This window comes from Eretmochelys imbricata, chromosome 1 (genome assembly GCF_965152235.1).
Source record: "Eretmochelys imbricata isolate rEreImb1 chromosome 1, rEreImb1.hap1, whole genome shotgun sequence".
Lineage (NCBI taxonomy): Eukaryota > Metazoa > Chordata > Testudines > Cheloniidae > Eretmochelys > Eretmochelys imbricata.
The window spans coordinates 277,435,059-277,450,400 of NC_135572.1; the positions used below are offsets into that span (position 1 = coordinate 277,435,059).

The 15,342-nt window shown below is 43.3% G+C and overlaps 1 protein-coding gene across 2 annotated transcripts in view; it reads left to right on the plus strand.

The window, feature by feature from the left end:
* The first annotated feature begins 1,299 nt into the window (after positions 1 to 1,299).
* TMCC3 (transmembrane and coiled-coil domain family 3) overlaps positions 1,300 to 15,342 on the plus strand; it is a 77,036-nt gene continuing 62,993 nt past the window's right edge. The window contains exon 1 of one of the 2 annotated variants that reach the window (XM_077832225.1): positions 1,300 to 1,484. In XM_077832225.1, coding sequence (XP_077688351.1) covers positions 1,407 to 1,484 — 78 coding nt within the window. In that variant the 5' untranslated portion in view covers positions 1,300 to 1,406. Of the gene's footprint in view, positions 1,485 to 12,427; positions 12,677 to 15,342 lie in introns of those variants that run through there. The other variant, XM_077832232.1, reaches the window with a different exon arrangement.

Genomic DNA, 15,342 nt, shown 5'->3' on the forward strand with positions numbered 1-15,342 from the left:
GGTACTGAGACTGAGTTAAGTGATAGGTTACATACCATGGTTAGTTCTGCAATTATATATTTGATTTCCTTAGAATCATAGAATATCAGGGTTGGAAGGGACCTCAGGATGTCATCTAAACCAACCCCCTGCTCAAAAAGCAGGACCAATCCCCAATTTTTACCCCAGATCCCTAAATGGCCCCCTCAAGGACTGAACTCATAATCCTGAGTTTAGGAGGCCAATGCTCAAACCACTGAGCTATCCCTTCTTCAGAAGTCTTGGGTGAATATTATTTGGTCCTTGTGACTTGTTACTGTTTGGTCTGTTGTGAATAGTGATATTAACAAACATACAAATATCACTTTTCACAGAAGCAGACTTATTAGCTAGCAAGTCTATACAAACAAAAACCAGAAACCAAAAAAGCAAAAGAAACAACAACAAAAGACAAGAACATGCGCAACACCGTATTTGTTTTTCTATTCTGTTTCAGTCCAGTAAAGAATAGGGACAACTGTATGTAGTTATTACTGTCTGCAAAAAACCACACCCTACATACATAAATTACAATGATTTGGACAGGGATGTGTGCATATTTATTCGTTTTTCCTGAAGTTAATTAAGTTTTTTGGAAAAATTGCCGCACTGTGAGGCCACCAAAAAAATTGTGGGGAGAACGCCTGGTCTAGGTCACGTCTACACGGAAGCGCTATGGTGATGGTGGTGCTGCAGCGTTTTCAGCGCAGACAAGCCCTTAGCCCTGGGTGGGAGAGGAGAGGAGAGAGGGTGGCTTAGCTAGTACAAGTCCTGCCTAGCCAGTGCCTCTCACCCAGGAGCACTCAATGACCCCAGATTTAAAAGGTTTGAAAGGCAAAGGCAGGGCAGCGTTGGGATCTCCTCGCCGGCTGAGTGACAGTGCGGAGAGACTCGAATGAAAGCGGGAGCAGATCAAGGGCCCTCGCCCCTGCCTCCTGCAGGCTGAGCCTTTGGGCTGCCCGGGGCTACCCGAGCCCGCCAGAAAGCAGGGGTTTGGGCCCCTTTTGTTTTCTCCTTTCGTCCAAGCGCCTCTGTCTTTCTCCCCGCGGCAGCGCCCGGCCCCCGCCGCCGCCTCCATCGCCCTGGCGCAGGGAATCCCTGAGCGGCGGGACTGGTTTGCCCAGGGAGCGGCCCCAGCTCCCTCGGCCACTCCAGGCAGGGGCGCGGCGCGGCCGCCGGAGGGTTAAAGGGGTTATGGGCGGGGGCAGGAGGCGCCGCTGCCGGGCGTGCCCGCCGGTCGCGCACCCGGCGGCAGCCAGCGCCGCAGCCGGGGCGGGAGGAGGCACAAGCGGCGGGACGGCGAAGCCGGGCTCAGTGCTCGGGCGCAGCTCCCGCGGGGCGCTGCTGGCTCTCGGGCGGCCCGAGGAGAACAGGGGCGCGGGGGCACCATGCCTGGAAGCGACACCGGCCTGGCTGTGGACAGGACTTACTCGGACCCGGAGAGGCACCAGCGCGCCAAGACCCGGGTAATTGCCCTCTCGCCGCGCAGCCCGCGGGGGCTAGTTGCTCCCCCGCCACTGCCGCTCTCGGCTCTTCCGTGTCAGGGGCTGCGCAGCGTCCCCAGGGGCTTGTTCCAGGAGCCCCTGTCGCCTCCCCGGGGATCTGGGCTGGAAATGGCTGGGGTTCCGCTCAGGTGCGAGAGACCGGTTTGTCTCGGGGGCTTGACAGGCGCCCGTCCCTTTGGGAGCCAAACCCAAACTGTCCCTGTAATCTCAGGTTTCAGCTCCTCTCGCCCCGAAGCAGCCACTGGGCGCCTGGGCAGAGAGCACACCTGGCCCACGGCTCCATTCCCCTGCGCGCTGCTCTGGCCTCCGAGCTGTGGCAATGGATTGCACTGGAGGCGATGGTAGCCGCTAAAGCTTAGTGGGAGCGCTACGGATGAGGGACTCATGGCCGGCGCTTGAGACACTTAGCTCCGGTCTAAAGGTAACGAAACAGCTTCTTTTGCTCCTCCTGATGACTACAAGCGGCAGCAGTTGTGGGGATGACAACTGTATTTTTTTTGAAGTGAGGGCAACAAGTTGAGAGACTGCCTGAGGAGCTACCATGTAACAACCCCTCTGCATTTCTGTGTAGAGTGTAAGCAGTGTCAGTCTGAACCATGAATTCAGATGTGCCTTTGAAAGAAAGCCTGCTCTCCGCTGAAACTTGGACCAAAGCATAGGTTCTCTATTCTAAGTAAATCTCACAAAATAGCTATTTCTATGGTTATTTTTCTTAACCTAAAGGAAAACTTTTAATAAACTTTCTCATTCAGTGTTTATAACCCAAACGTTGCTTCATTGCCCTGTTGCCTCAGAAACTGAAAATGAATGACTGTTGACAGACTGTAGAAACTGAAGATCAAGATAAATTCACTAAAGAAACTAGCTCAAGCTGAGAGTAATGGAAAAAAGTGAACAGAAAACTAGCTGTTTAATTCTTTGAATATTAACTGTTCGTGCTTAGACACCCCTGGGATGTCTCCCTCAGAAATCCTTAGGTAATACAAGCAAAGGCTCTTCTTTTGTTTTAAATCTCCCTTAAAGGGAAGATCTGCAGAGCAAATGATTTTTCTGCAGTAGGGAGCAATTATTACTGCTCACTCCATCCCCCCTCCCTCCCTTGCTCGTTCTCCCCCACCCACACTCACTCATTTTAACTGGGCTGGGGTGGGTCTATTTTCGACCTGGTGTTTGGTTGAAAATGGGACACCTGGCAACCTACATGCTAAAACTACTTCTAAGAGGGTTGGAGCAATACATTTATATACTGTAGTGTCCGTGAGGTACAATTTCATTGGGGCAGTTTTTCTCACGGTGCAGTGGCAGGTTAGATTTGTCTTTGATTATTTTGTGACTTTTTTTTTATTATTTTTTAATAGCCTGCATGATATCTGAATGTACATGCACCTGTTATATTAGTGATCATAATATGTGTGTGTAATTACATGTATGACTACACTATGGATGGGACTGATGGGTTGGCTAGTTTGTGTACAAATTTCAAATCTCCAGCTACCTGTTTGGTTTAAGCAGGTGAAGTCCTCTCTGTATTTATGACTCTGGTTAAGGAAAAGAAAGCAAAGCTGCTCTTCAGGGTATTGTAATTTCCTCTTGCTGGCTCTGGCTGTGGGCAAAAATAGCTGTTCTGCTTTCTCTCTTCTACTGAGACAAGATATTTAGTGCTTCAAAATAAATGAGCTTCACAGCTTGAAGTACTTGGATTATTTATCTGTGGAGGAAGACTGCTTCCTTTCCCTACATAGAATGCTAGTCTTTCTTTCCACCCCTCCCATCTCATTAAATGGCACTGCTAGACAGGAGAGAGTGTGCTTCAGATTGTTTCTGCATAATGAAATGTTTTAAATTAAGTAACCTCATTCACTGTGGCCTTTACTGTTGGTATGCTATCCGCATAGCTTGGCCGTTGCACTATACGTTTGACACACGTTATACATAAACCAACAATATTGATATCTACTTCTTTGTATACCGTTGAGCAAATTAGTTTTATACCTCCTAATTCTTCTCTTTCTGGAAGGTAAACATGCTATATCGCTTAGCATGATGACAGAAGAAAACTTTGTATCTTCTTGATGTGTCTTGATTTATTTGAGAATTTAAACTGAAGTCTCTTCAGTCCAGCAGATTGACTTAATAGCTGGGCCAATTTTCAGTATTGCCAGCTCCAGGTGTTCAAAAATAATTAAATTTCTTTGTTTAAGAAAATGTTGGGTCCTTTTTATTTGCATTCTGATGCCTTAAACACCAGGGTTCACATTTTAAAGCTTTTCTCCGCAACCATGAGGACTAGAAACTTACTTTTTTATTTTTTAATGTAAGCTGAGACACTGATCTAATCACATGACTCTAGGAGCTGAGGCTTTAAGAAAAATGCCCAATACAAAGAGACTTGTGATAAAATCAAAAGAGTTGGAAAAAACTGACTCTCTTGTGTAACTGGATCATTTTATGCATCATGTGGCTGGAGGTTGGGAAAAACTCCGCTTTCACTTACCTAGGACAAGTAGCTTTTCCTGATGAGTGAGCTGGATAGGTTCTGGCTCATTCCCTGAGAATTGGGAAAGGAAGGAGCAGAGTAGTTCAAACTCTATCCTTTAGCTGGAGGGGTTGGGGTGGGCAGGAAGCAGAGCAGCAAGCCATGTTGCTGCTTTGCAGTGAAGGAGGGTCATTTCGCCTTTTAAGAGAAGGGGAGTGGAAAGGAAGAGCAGAGCAACTGAGGCTGCTGTTGCTCCTGGCAAGGCAGAAACTGACATCCAGCAGCACTCCAGAATGGCTGCATTCCCTCGGACTGCTCCTTCGCTGATGAACTGAGGCCCTTCTCACTTAGCCACCGTTGTAGCCATTGCTTTGGTTTGGAGTCAAGGATTTCTTTCTCCCAACGAGACTGAGGTGGAATGCAACCAGAACACGGAAGACAAAGGGTTTGTCAAGCAGTTTAGATCCCAACTGTAGCTTTCCTGCCCAGGGAGCGCCGGAGCCCAGCCACCGCTTAGACGAGGGCTGCCCAAAGTATGCTGCTGCTGCTTTTCCTGGTGGGGCATGGGAGTGAGAAGGAGAGCAGCCCATGTGGAAGGCCAAGGGTTTCCTACATGTCCAGAATGGCAGCAGCCCTACAGAAGCCCTGCAAACAAAATTAGGGAGCCTGGAATTAATTAATTAGGTGTATGTAGGTGGAGGGGTGATAGGAGGGAAGGAGATGTCAGGACTGATTTTTATTAGGAGGACCTAGGAGCATAATGGTGCAGGACGTTTTAATCTGGACTGACTAAACATAGTCCTGTGGAGATCAGGTGTTGAGACTTTTCAAGTGCTACACATCACCACATCCATCTTGAACTCTACTAAGGATAATTCAGATTAGAAGGTGAAGGAAAAATGAAGTCTATTTTTAAGAGGGAAAAAGTCTGCTGTCTGTTCTGGAGGGGGAAAAAACCCAGCAGATTCAGTTTGTACAGAAGTTAGAACAATTCATTATGAAAGGGCTCAACGGGTAGTGATCAATGGCTCCATGTCTAGGTGGCAGCCAGTATCAAGTGGAGTGGCCCAAGGGTCGGTCCTCGGGCCGGTTTTGTTCAATATCTTCATTAATGATCTGGAGGATGGTGTGGATTGCACCTTCAGCAAGTTTGCAGATGACACTAAACTGGGAGGAGAGGTAGATACGCTGGAGGGTAGGGATAGGATACAGAGGGCCCTAGACAAATTAGAGGATTGGGCCAAAAGAAATCTGATGAGGTTCAACAAGGACAAGTGCAGAGTCTTGCACTTAGGACGGAAGAACCCCATGCACCGCTACAGACTAGAGACCAAATGGCTAGGCAGCAGTTCTGCGGAAAAGGACCTAGGGGTTACAGTGGATGAGAAGCTGGATATGAGTCAACAGTGTGCCCTTGTTACCAAGAAGGCCAATGGCATTTTGGGCTGTATAAGTAGGGGCATTGCCATCAGATCGAGGGACGTGATCGTTCCCCTCTATTCGACATTGGTGAGGCCTCATCTGGAGTACTGTGTCCAGTTTTGGGTCCCACACTACAAGAAGGATGTGGAAAAATTGGAAAGAGTCCAGCGGAGGGCAACAAAAATGATTAGGGGACTGGAACAGATGACTTATGAGGAGAGGCTGAGGGAACTGGGGATGTTTAGTCTTCAGAAGAGCAGAATGAGGGGGGATTTGATAGCTGCTTTCAACTACCTGAAAGGGGGTTCCAAAGAGGATGGATCTAGATTGTTCTCAGTGGTAGCAGATGACAGAACAAGGAATAAAGGTCTCAAGTTGCAGTGGGGGAGGTTTAGGTTGGCTATTAGGAAAAACTTTTTCACTAGCAGGGTGGTGAAACACTGGAATGTGTTACCTAAGGAGGTGGTGGAATCTCCTTCCTTTGAGGTTTTTAAGGTCAGGCTTGACAAAGCCCTGGCTGGGATGATTTAGTTGGGGATTGGTCCTGCTTTGAGCAGGGGGTTGGACTAGATGACCACCTGAGGTCCCTTCCAACCCTGATATTCTATGATTCTAAGGGGAATATCAAGATGGTAGAATCTCAGGGAAGGAAAGTAATTTTTAAACTCCACTGTAGTTAACATGCCAGAGGCTCTTCCTCCATTTCATTTTCTCCCTGAGACCACTTAGAGAAGCAGTCAGACCTCCTTGGCTTGCCTGCCAGCTAAATAGCAATGACACCAACCTGGGGGTGTGTGTCTCATTTTCTATATAGTCAACACCATCACAAAGATCCCACTGCCTAAAAGCACTTGAATGAAGAACAGCTGGTCAAGTAGAAGCAATGTTTTGAAGAATTAGCTAGGCCACTGGTTTCTCCTCCTTTCAAGGTGTATTTCCCTCCCTAATTCATCGAAGAGGTGCAAAGCTTCACGGTCCTGCAGAATTTAGTATCCCTGTCAAGAAACTCTGTTTGCTAGGAGACTTTGACCCATCCTCCCTAGTGAGGATCTGGCCAAAGCAATCCATGCATTCGTTGCTTCCATACTGGATTACTGTAATTCTGGGGTTGAAGGTTGAAGTGATGCAGAAATTCCAATTGCACAGAATGCAGCAGCTCACCTTCTCAACAGGAAGAGCTGCTATGAGTATGTCATCCCTGACTGTGAGCTCCACATGCTCCACTGGGTGGGTCCTACTCCACTTCTAGGCCTTGGTTAAGACTGGGGTACATCAACAACTGCATCTCCATCTGTAATCCACTAAGACAACTGAAGTCTTTTGGAACAATGCAGTTAACAAAAGCCAGGCAAAGAAGTACCAAGGATCTCATTGCTTCGGCAATGTGCTTCAAGACCATCCTTTTTGGGAAAAAAACAAACTTTTAAAGCATAACCAGATAGGGATTGCCCTACTCAGTCACATCCGTGGTCCATATAGTGAGATGCCCTGTCTGGCTGACCAGTATCAGATGCTTCATAAGAAGGTGCAGGAAATCCTAATTACTGTATTTCCTACCCATAAGAGAAGTCTCCCCCCGCCCCCCTTAATCCCCATCAATTAGTGGCAGTAATTTTTGATGAATGATTTTATCCAGTGCTTAATTTGTAATGAAAGACTTGCCAAGGCTCAAGCAATTTGGTGATGGGGCTCAAGCAATTTTTTTTTTTCACATTGATAATTGATGCAGCAAGCCCAAAAGTGCCGAGGCTATGAACTGCCAAGCCTAGAGGTGCCTGGGCTCAGCTCTGGCAAGCCCTATCACAAATTAAACACTGAGTTTATCCTTTTATAAAAATGTAAATCTGTCTAATATAACTGGATGTTCTCATTACTTGTATAAATGTCATGTGGTTACAAAAATTCCTTTTCTTGCTTAAGTCTAGTTAGTCCCCTTCTTTTTGCATTATTAGAAAAGGTTAAAAAAAAAAAAAGCATTTGATCCACCTTTGCTGCAATCATTCATACTGTTTGTATTCCTCCCTCATGAGCCCTTTCATCCAGCTCACCTCAGTCTTTTTAATCTCTCCTCATATGGAAGTCTTTTGTGGCCTCTAATCACTGTCATCACCTTTTTCTTCTAGATAACCTGTTTTTCTGTTATATCTTTCCTTGGATTCACTAAGAGGGTTGGAGGAGAAACCTGAAGAGACCTAAAGAGATTGGAAACACAGGGAAAATGCAACAGTATGAGATTCAGCTTGGAAAAATGCAGGCTAATGCTGCTGGAACTAATGAACTAAGTTTCTGTACCTGGCTTGGAGATAGGACCAGAAATAATATAATGTCTGGTGTGAAGATGGTGTGGGGTGAAGTAATGTGACAGCTATGAAATGTGTGTAACCACAATTGGAATGAAATTAATACTTGGTGTAACTCCATTTAGTTTCAGTAGGTTTATGCCTGGGTGAATGTTGTTCACTGTTAAAACAAAAGGAGGACTTGTGGCACCTTAGAGACTAACCAATTTATTTGAGCATAAGCTTTCATGAGCTACAGCTCACTTCATCAGATGCATGTAGCTCACGAAAGCTTATGCTCAAATAAATTGGTTAGTCTCTAAGGTGCCACAAGCACTCCTTTTCTTTTTGCAGAAACAGACTAACACGGCTGCTACGCTGAAACCTGTGTTAAAACAATTAGTAGATATTTACCACAGTACTAGTACCAGTACCTGGTGAGTGAAGTGTTGTAAGGTAGCTGGTAATTCTATATGTTTGAATGTTCACTGCCCATATTCTTAACTAGTGTACATTTTAAAGCATTACTGCGTATCCAAGGGTTGTATGTTTGTAGGCCTTTACTAATGCTGAACCCACATTTTTTTTTCTTAGCATTATTTTAGCCATGTTTTAAGAAACCGTTGAGGACACCTCATACCCTGTGTAATGCTAACAAAAATTATAGCAGGATGGTACTGGAGATTCAAGAACATTTTTTAAAAAATCAATGACAAGTGTCTGCTTTTAAAAATTATTTCAAACAAGTGACAGTCTCGCTACAAAGTTCAGATCTGGTTTTCAAACAAACGCAGGTGTTCAGATTTGGGGATTTACAGCATTTTAGGTAGAGAAATGGATCTGAACAAAAATCCTCAGTGGAACTTTATGCTACAGTAGCATAAGCAGAATGTACATTTTCTGTTTATGATCAGTTTAACTGGCTATTGTAGGTCCCCTGCCCACACTAAGTGCAGTGCAAAAGTAAACTGCATATATGGTGAAAAGGAAACCACCACTTTTAACCTGTTAAGTTTGATAGCCTAAGTTGTTAAAAGATACACAAGTTCTTTTACAAGTGTATTTTCAGAGTGCTGGATAAAATATTTTTTCTGTGTTGGTAACAAATGAGGATTTCTATTAAAATATAATATGTACTTTGTATGCACATTTTATGAAATGGTATATTGACAGTGTCCCTTTAAATATCAAGATATTTCTAATGAAAATATTGTAAAAGAATCCCTCCAAAATATTTTGTGTCCAGACTACTTGAGCATCCTTACAAATGTCCCTATATTAGGGGAAAAAAATTCAAGATAACGTGATTAGACAGAACACTATTCACGTCTCCTTAAAAGCTGATATTGCTATCATTACCTCACAGCATCTCTGAAGACTTGGGTGCCCCATCCTGAGGTACCATAAAATGATGGGATGCCTACTGCCAGGATGCTAGAAATAGGAAGAAGAAAATTTAAAACTGCAGGAAAAAAAGAAAAGATAGCTAGGATAAAATGAATGCCTTTTGTTTTAGAGGATGCTCCTAACTAAACACGGATATTTCAACAATGTAATGGAAGAGTTTTTTCTAAATTGCTGACTTTCAAAACATTTTTAACTGAATACTCCAGTAGAACAATATTGAACAGCAGGGAGCTGACAAAGTTGATTTCTTTTTGTCCTTTCAGTTTCCAGATTAAATACAGCTGAAATAATAATGGCTGCTGTTAGATTTTTTTTTTTTAAATAATTGCTAAACCAAGTGAAATAAGGTAGGGTGAAAAAATTGTTACACAGGTCAGTATGTATTTTAAAATGTTTGCCTGTGTCTCAGTGTACTGCTAGTTTATGCCCCAGTCCTGTGATCTGTGCAAATAGATTCTTGTGCCCACACATATTTTGGGGGTGGGTTAAAAGCCACTGTTTCCCCTCTTCCCTGCCCCCCCCACTCCATTGCTCCTACATAGATGAATGCAAGATGGAAAAGGGGACCAGAGTTCTCTTTGAAGTTTGAATGGATTTTTGACTGAGAATTTTTTTGAACCTGGGTAGATGTGTGTGAACTTCGCTTTGGGTCTGTGCCAGAAAATTTTGCACAGCTCTAGCCAAAACAGTGTAATGACTCGTTCCTGTTGCTATGCCCCTCCTGGATCCTTGTTACTGTGCATATTGTTTGCAGGATCAGGGTTTAAGTTAACTACTTTAAACATAGTAAAAAGATATGTGTACACACACACACACACACGTTTTAATTATTTGGTTTGATTCTCTTGGTTTAGTTGGTTTGGGTAGCTTTTTAGAAGGTCGCTTAATTTGGCAGCCTTGCAAAAGGACAGTTACTCTGGTGGGATGCAGACAGCGAAGTTGACTTGATTTGTACTGCTGTTCAGGGTATAAATCAAATGGGCACTGCTGGATATCAAGTTTCAGCATCTTGACACAATAGGCAAATGTGCTGCAATCCAGACCTGACCTCAGTTTGGGGAGATGTTGAAGGGAGAGTGTAACTGGAGGGAATCATATGGTAGAATGAATGAAAGTATTGATGCTTTTGGTTTGTTCAGATAAAGTAATTTGTTACTTCCATTAGTGTTGTTAATTAAACCTCATATGTCAAAATATACAGAATATCCTTAAATCAAACTTTAATACTTTTGAAAACACCATTTTTCTTTCTTTGCCTATTAGTAAAATTTTGATTATCATGGATGAGTGTATTTTAAAAAAAAAAATCTATTCCTAAACCTAGTTTTGAATCATGAAACCTGGGTTCTTCTATTCCAAATCCTTCCACTGGCTGGCTGCATGGCCTTGAATAAGTCAGTGACCTTTGGATTTTACTTAGCCATTTGTACGGTAGAGTTCGTAATGCTTATGTGTCTTTTGATATCTCTGGATGGAAAAAGGTGTGAGTGCAAAGTATTATTTATATTATTGAGTTGATTAAAAATAACTAAGGACCTGATCCAATATGCACTGAAATCACTTGCGGTCTCTTCATTTACTTCAGTGGTCTTTGGAACAGGTCCTAAATGAATACGAACAACATTATGAAAACATAGTCTATATATAAAAAGAAAAGGAGTACTTGTGGCACCTTGGAGATTAACAAATTTAGTTGAGCATAAGCTTTCATGAGCTACAGGTCACTTCATCGAATGCATTCAGTGGAAAATACAGTGGGGAGATTTATATACATAGAGAACATGAAACAATAGGTGTTACCATACACACTGTAATGAGAACACCCATTGTTTCATGTTCTCTATGTATATAAATCTCCCCACTGTATTTTCCACTGAATGCATTCGATGAAGTGACCTGTAGCTCACGAAAGCTTATGCTCAACTAAATTTGTTAATCTCCAAGGTGCCACAAGTACTCCTTTTCTTTTTGAGAATACAGATTAACACGGCTGCTACTCTGAAACTAGTCTATATATAATCAGTATATTTTTAAAGTAGACTATAGTTGAAGTATAATAGATGTCTCACATGTATCCTTGTCAAGTTTCATCTAACTTAAGTTCAAGGGTTGGTGTTACACAAGATCATTCCTTTAAAAAGTTTACATTTTGGTCCAAAATGTGTGTGTTTAAAAAAAAAAAAAAAAATATTTCAGTTTAGTTATCCATCAAAGATGGTGTTAATAACAGAAACAAAGAAATGTGTGGGGTTTGGTTGGGTTTTTTAATTCAAAGGACCATGTCAAGCTGTCTATCCTTTTAATTGCTGACTAAGGACTAGGTCTACCAAACACTGTATGTGTTTGTCTTTACTCATGTCATGTAATCCCACTGAAATTAATAGGACTGTGCACTTCAGTAAACCCACTAACATACATAAAGATTTGCAGGATTGGATCCTAAAACGAAGTAAGGGAAGCTTTCAAATGACCTGGTAATTTTCTCATTCAGGAGAACAAGAAAAGGAGTACTTGTGGCACCTTAGAGACTAAGGTGCCACAAGTACTCCTTTTTCTTTTTGCGGATACAGACTAACACAGCTGCTACTCTGAAACATAGACTGAAAGTGAGTTATGGGCTGTAGATGACATTAAGTCACGTATGTTGACTTCCATGTGTTAGATTTAAAAGTCATTGCAGTTTTTTGTAAGCATTAAGGCTTATTAATTTAGTTAGGCTTGGGATTCAAACAAACCTTCAGGGCAGAATTGACACATCTGCAATTAATCCTACTTCCTTTAAAAAAAGAATACAGATCTATTTAAACACATAACAAGAGATTACAGGAAAAATGAGGTGGGAATGCTTCAGTGTCTTTTGATTTTTTTTAAAAAAAAAATCAATAGTGGATTTGTAAGAATATTTCTGATTTTGATATATCAGAAGCACAATGTGTGACGTTGCACCCCATAATTCTTTATAGAAATAGGCTTGAGTGTAAATATGACATAATGGGACTATATTTTATATTAACATGTAACCTATCTTTGCAAAGGTTATGATCTACTGAATATATTAATCCTATTTATATGCATGTATCATTTTGATATATGAAGTTACGAGTGTTGGCTCTATGCTTGTATTTAAAGTGTTTGCCTTATGTGCTTCTTTCAGCAAATTTGGTCAACATACTGTAAAGGGGTTATTCAAGTAGTTGGGAGTACTTAACTAACGATGGACTTTGAGAGACGCCAATCCACATCTGAGCTTTCCTGGGAATGTTCAAACTAACATGTAAACAGTGGCATCGGCCTGCAAAAAGCTGAATCATTCATACACATGTGACTTGCCCAGTTGGCTAGAGACTCCATCTGGTGGCTGTGATGTTGCACAAGAGGGAGAGTATAAAAGGCCCTGGAAACCCCTCCATTTTGTCTTCAGCTGGCTCAAAAGATAACCTCTGCACCCTAACGAGATGCCTGAAAGAAACTGAACGAAGGATAGTAACTATGGGGGTGTGAGTGATAGCTGAACCCAGACTAGGAAGGAGTCTAGTCTGTCAGAAAAGCTTACTGGAACATCTCTGAGGGTGAGTTTTACCTGGATTTAGTTTCCTAGTGTATTAGGCTTAGACTTGCGTGTTTTTGTTTTATTTTGCTTGGTAATTCACTTTGTTCTGTCTGTTATTACTTGGAACCACTTAAATCCTACTTTATATTTAATCACTTTTGCTTATTAATTGACCCAGAGTACGTAATTAATACCTGGGAGAGAAATATGCACAGCTGTTTGCTCCATCAGTGTTATAGAGGGCGGACAATTTGAGTTTACCTGTATAAGCTTTATACAGAGTAAAACGGATTTATACCTCTACCCCAACATAACGCGGGTTCGCATACAACACGGTAAAGCTCCGACATGCCGTTCTGAGCAGCGTGTTAAGGGTGCTGGGCTGGGGCTGAGGGGTTGGATAAGGGGCAGAGGGTCCTGGGGGCAGTCAGGGACTCCCCCTGCCCACAGGGTCAGGGAGGCAGGAGCTGTGGGGGGGCATTTTTGGGGTCCCCGCAGCCCCAGAGTGGCCTGGGGGCCGGGAGCAGCCCGCTCCGCTTCCCTCGCCCCGGCCCCAGCCTTGTCGCTCAGGGGAGGGGGCTTGGGGGAAGGGATCCCTCCCCCCCCCCCTTCCCCGTACTCACTGGCAGCAGCAGAAATGGAGCAGCCCGCTCCACTCCCAGTCACAGCGCTCCGCTTCCCGCTGCTGGTGAGTGCGGAGTGTGCCCTTTCCCCAACCACCCCACGCTCACTGGTGGCTGGGAGGTGGTGGAGTGGAGCAGGCTGGGGCCACGTTGCTCTGCTTCCCACCGCTGCCAGTGAATGCCTGTCAGGGCATGGGGTGTGTGGATAGGGGTTGGAGCAGTCAGGGGACAGGGAGCAGGGGGGTTGGGTAGGGGCTGAGGTCCTGGGGGTGATTAAGGACAGCGGTCTCTGGAGGGGACGACCAAAGCAAGTTCAGTATAGTGTGGTGAGATTTTTTTGTCTCCCGAGGACCATGTTATATTGGGGTAGAGGTGTATTTGGGGTTTGGATACCATTAGGAACTCGGTATCTGGGTGCTAGAGACAGGAGCACTTCTTAAACTGTTTTCAGTTAAGCCTGCAAGTTTTGGGGGACGTGGTTCAGACCTGGGTCTTTGTTTGTAGCAGGCTAGCATGTCTGGCTCAACAAGCCAGGGTACTGAAGTCCCAAGCTGCCAGGGAAAATGAGCTTGGGGTAGTCCCAGCACACCAGATGGCAGTTCCAAGGGGGTTTCTGTGACGCAACCTGTCACACTATGATGAGAGAGAAAAGTCATTGGGGTTGGCCAAGATGACTAGTATTTCTGGATTTTCAACATGAACTTCTGTTTCTATTCTAAATTGTTACATTTCATACAAAAAGTATGAGGTAGCACTTAATGTAAAATACACTGTCCTATATCCGTGTCCAGTCATGTGAGTGCCACAGAGTAGAAACGCTTTAAAGTCAGAACTGGCACTAACATTTTCTAATTCAGTACAGTCTATCTTGGTAGCCTACTGTGCATAAAAATATAGGCTTATTTCTCTTCTGGCTTAAATCAATGGGAGGTAAGGCTATGGTTCGTCAGACATGCTAAATAAGAATTCCAGTGTCCTTTAAACATGTTTCGGCAGTTACAGTAGACAAGCAGCTTTTGGTTTAAAATTGCAGAAAACCAAGAGGAAAGAACTGAAGACCTAGAGCTACTTAGTAATGAACTTGACCCCATTCTAAAAGGGCTCAAAAACTGAATGAACTAGAGTTGTAATCTAGTTGGTAGCAGTCAAAGTAGATGCTGTGAAGAAATTCTAGAATTTTATTTGCAGTGAATTATAAAGGTTCTGGAGAAGGATAACTTCAGTCCCACTTGCAGTGTTTAGGCTCCATGTATTATCTGAGACCTCAAGCTTCTTTGTGACTCTTGGAGAACATTGAGCAAAATTATGAAATTACCAAATGAACCATAGGGTGGGAAAGTAAATGTTGGTGTAAAAATCTGTAGCTGCTCTTTGTTTTTGGAGTTGGATTATCCTGCAGTACAAACAGAAGAAATAAAATATTGCACGTCAGCATGAGCAAGACTAATCAGATCCATTAAAATGTTAAGCAGTAAGACATACGTCGCATAAATCCAATAACTCTAGTAGCAGTTTCATTTTTTTGGCTCTATTACCAAACCATTTCTTCCTCCACTTGGGGCTGTTCTACCCTGTTCACTAGAAATTTGCAGTATCTTGGAGTGAAATGGGAAAGATACTTATGTGGCTGGGCTTTCAACTCTACTGTCAGTCTGCCAGAAAAGGCCCAACTATATTTCCAGGTCCACGGTTTTTTTGCTCTCTTTACCCTGTTGGAATAAGCAAGAGGGGTTGCAGTCAGTAGCACTTCAAAGCAAGTGTGGAAAATGGGGATCTGTATACAGTTAGGCTTATTGTGCCAGGCTGAAAGTTCAGTCTTAAGGGCAGACATAGAAGTGTCTTTTTGTTTCCCTTTCTGACCCCACACACATGCTTTGCAAATGGAAGAATAAAATTGTAATAGCTGCTATCTCTACAGTTACTGAGGTTTGTATGATGTAGATATTATTGCTTAATAGTCTAATGAACTCATTTTAGTGACTTGTACGGTCATGCTAGGAGTTTTGGTTTCATTCTTACTGGAAACTGCATCAGGCTTCTTGTTGGTTCATGTCAGGGCTGT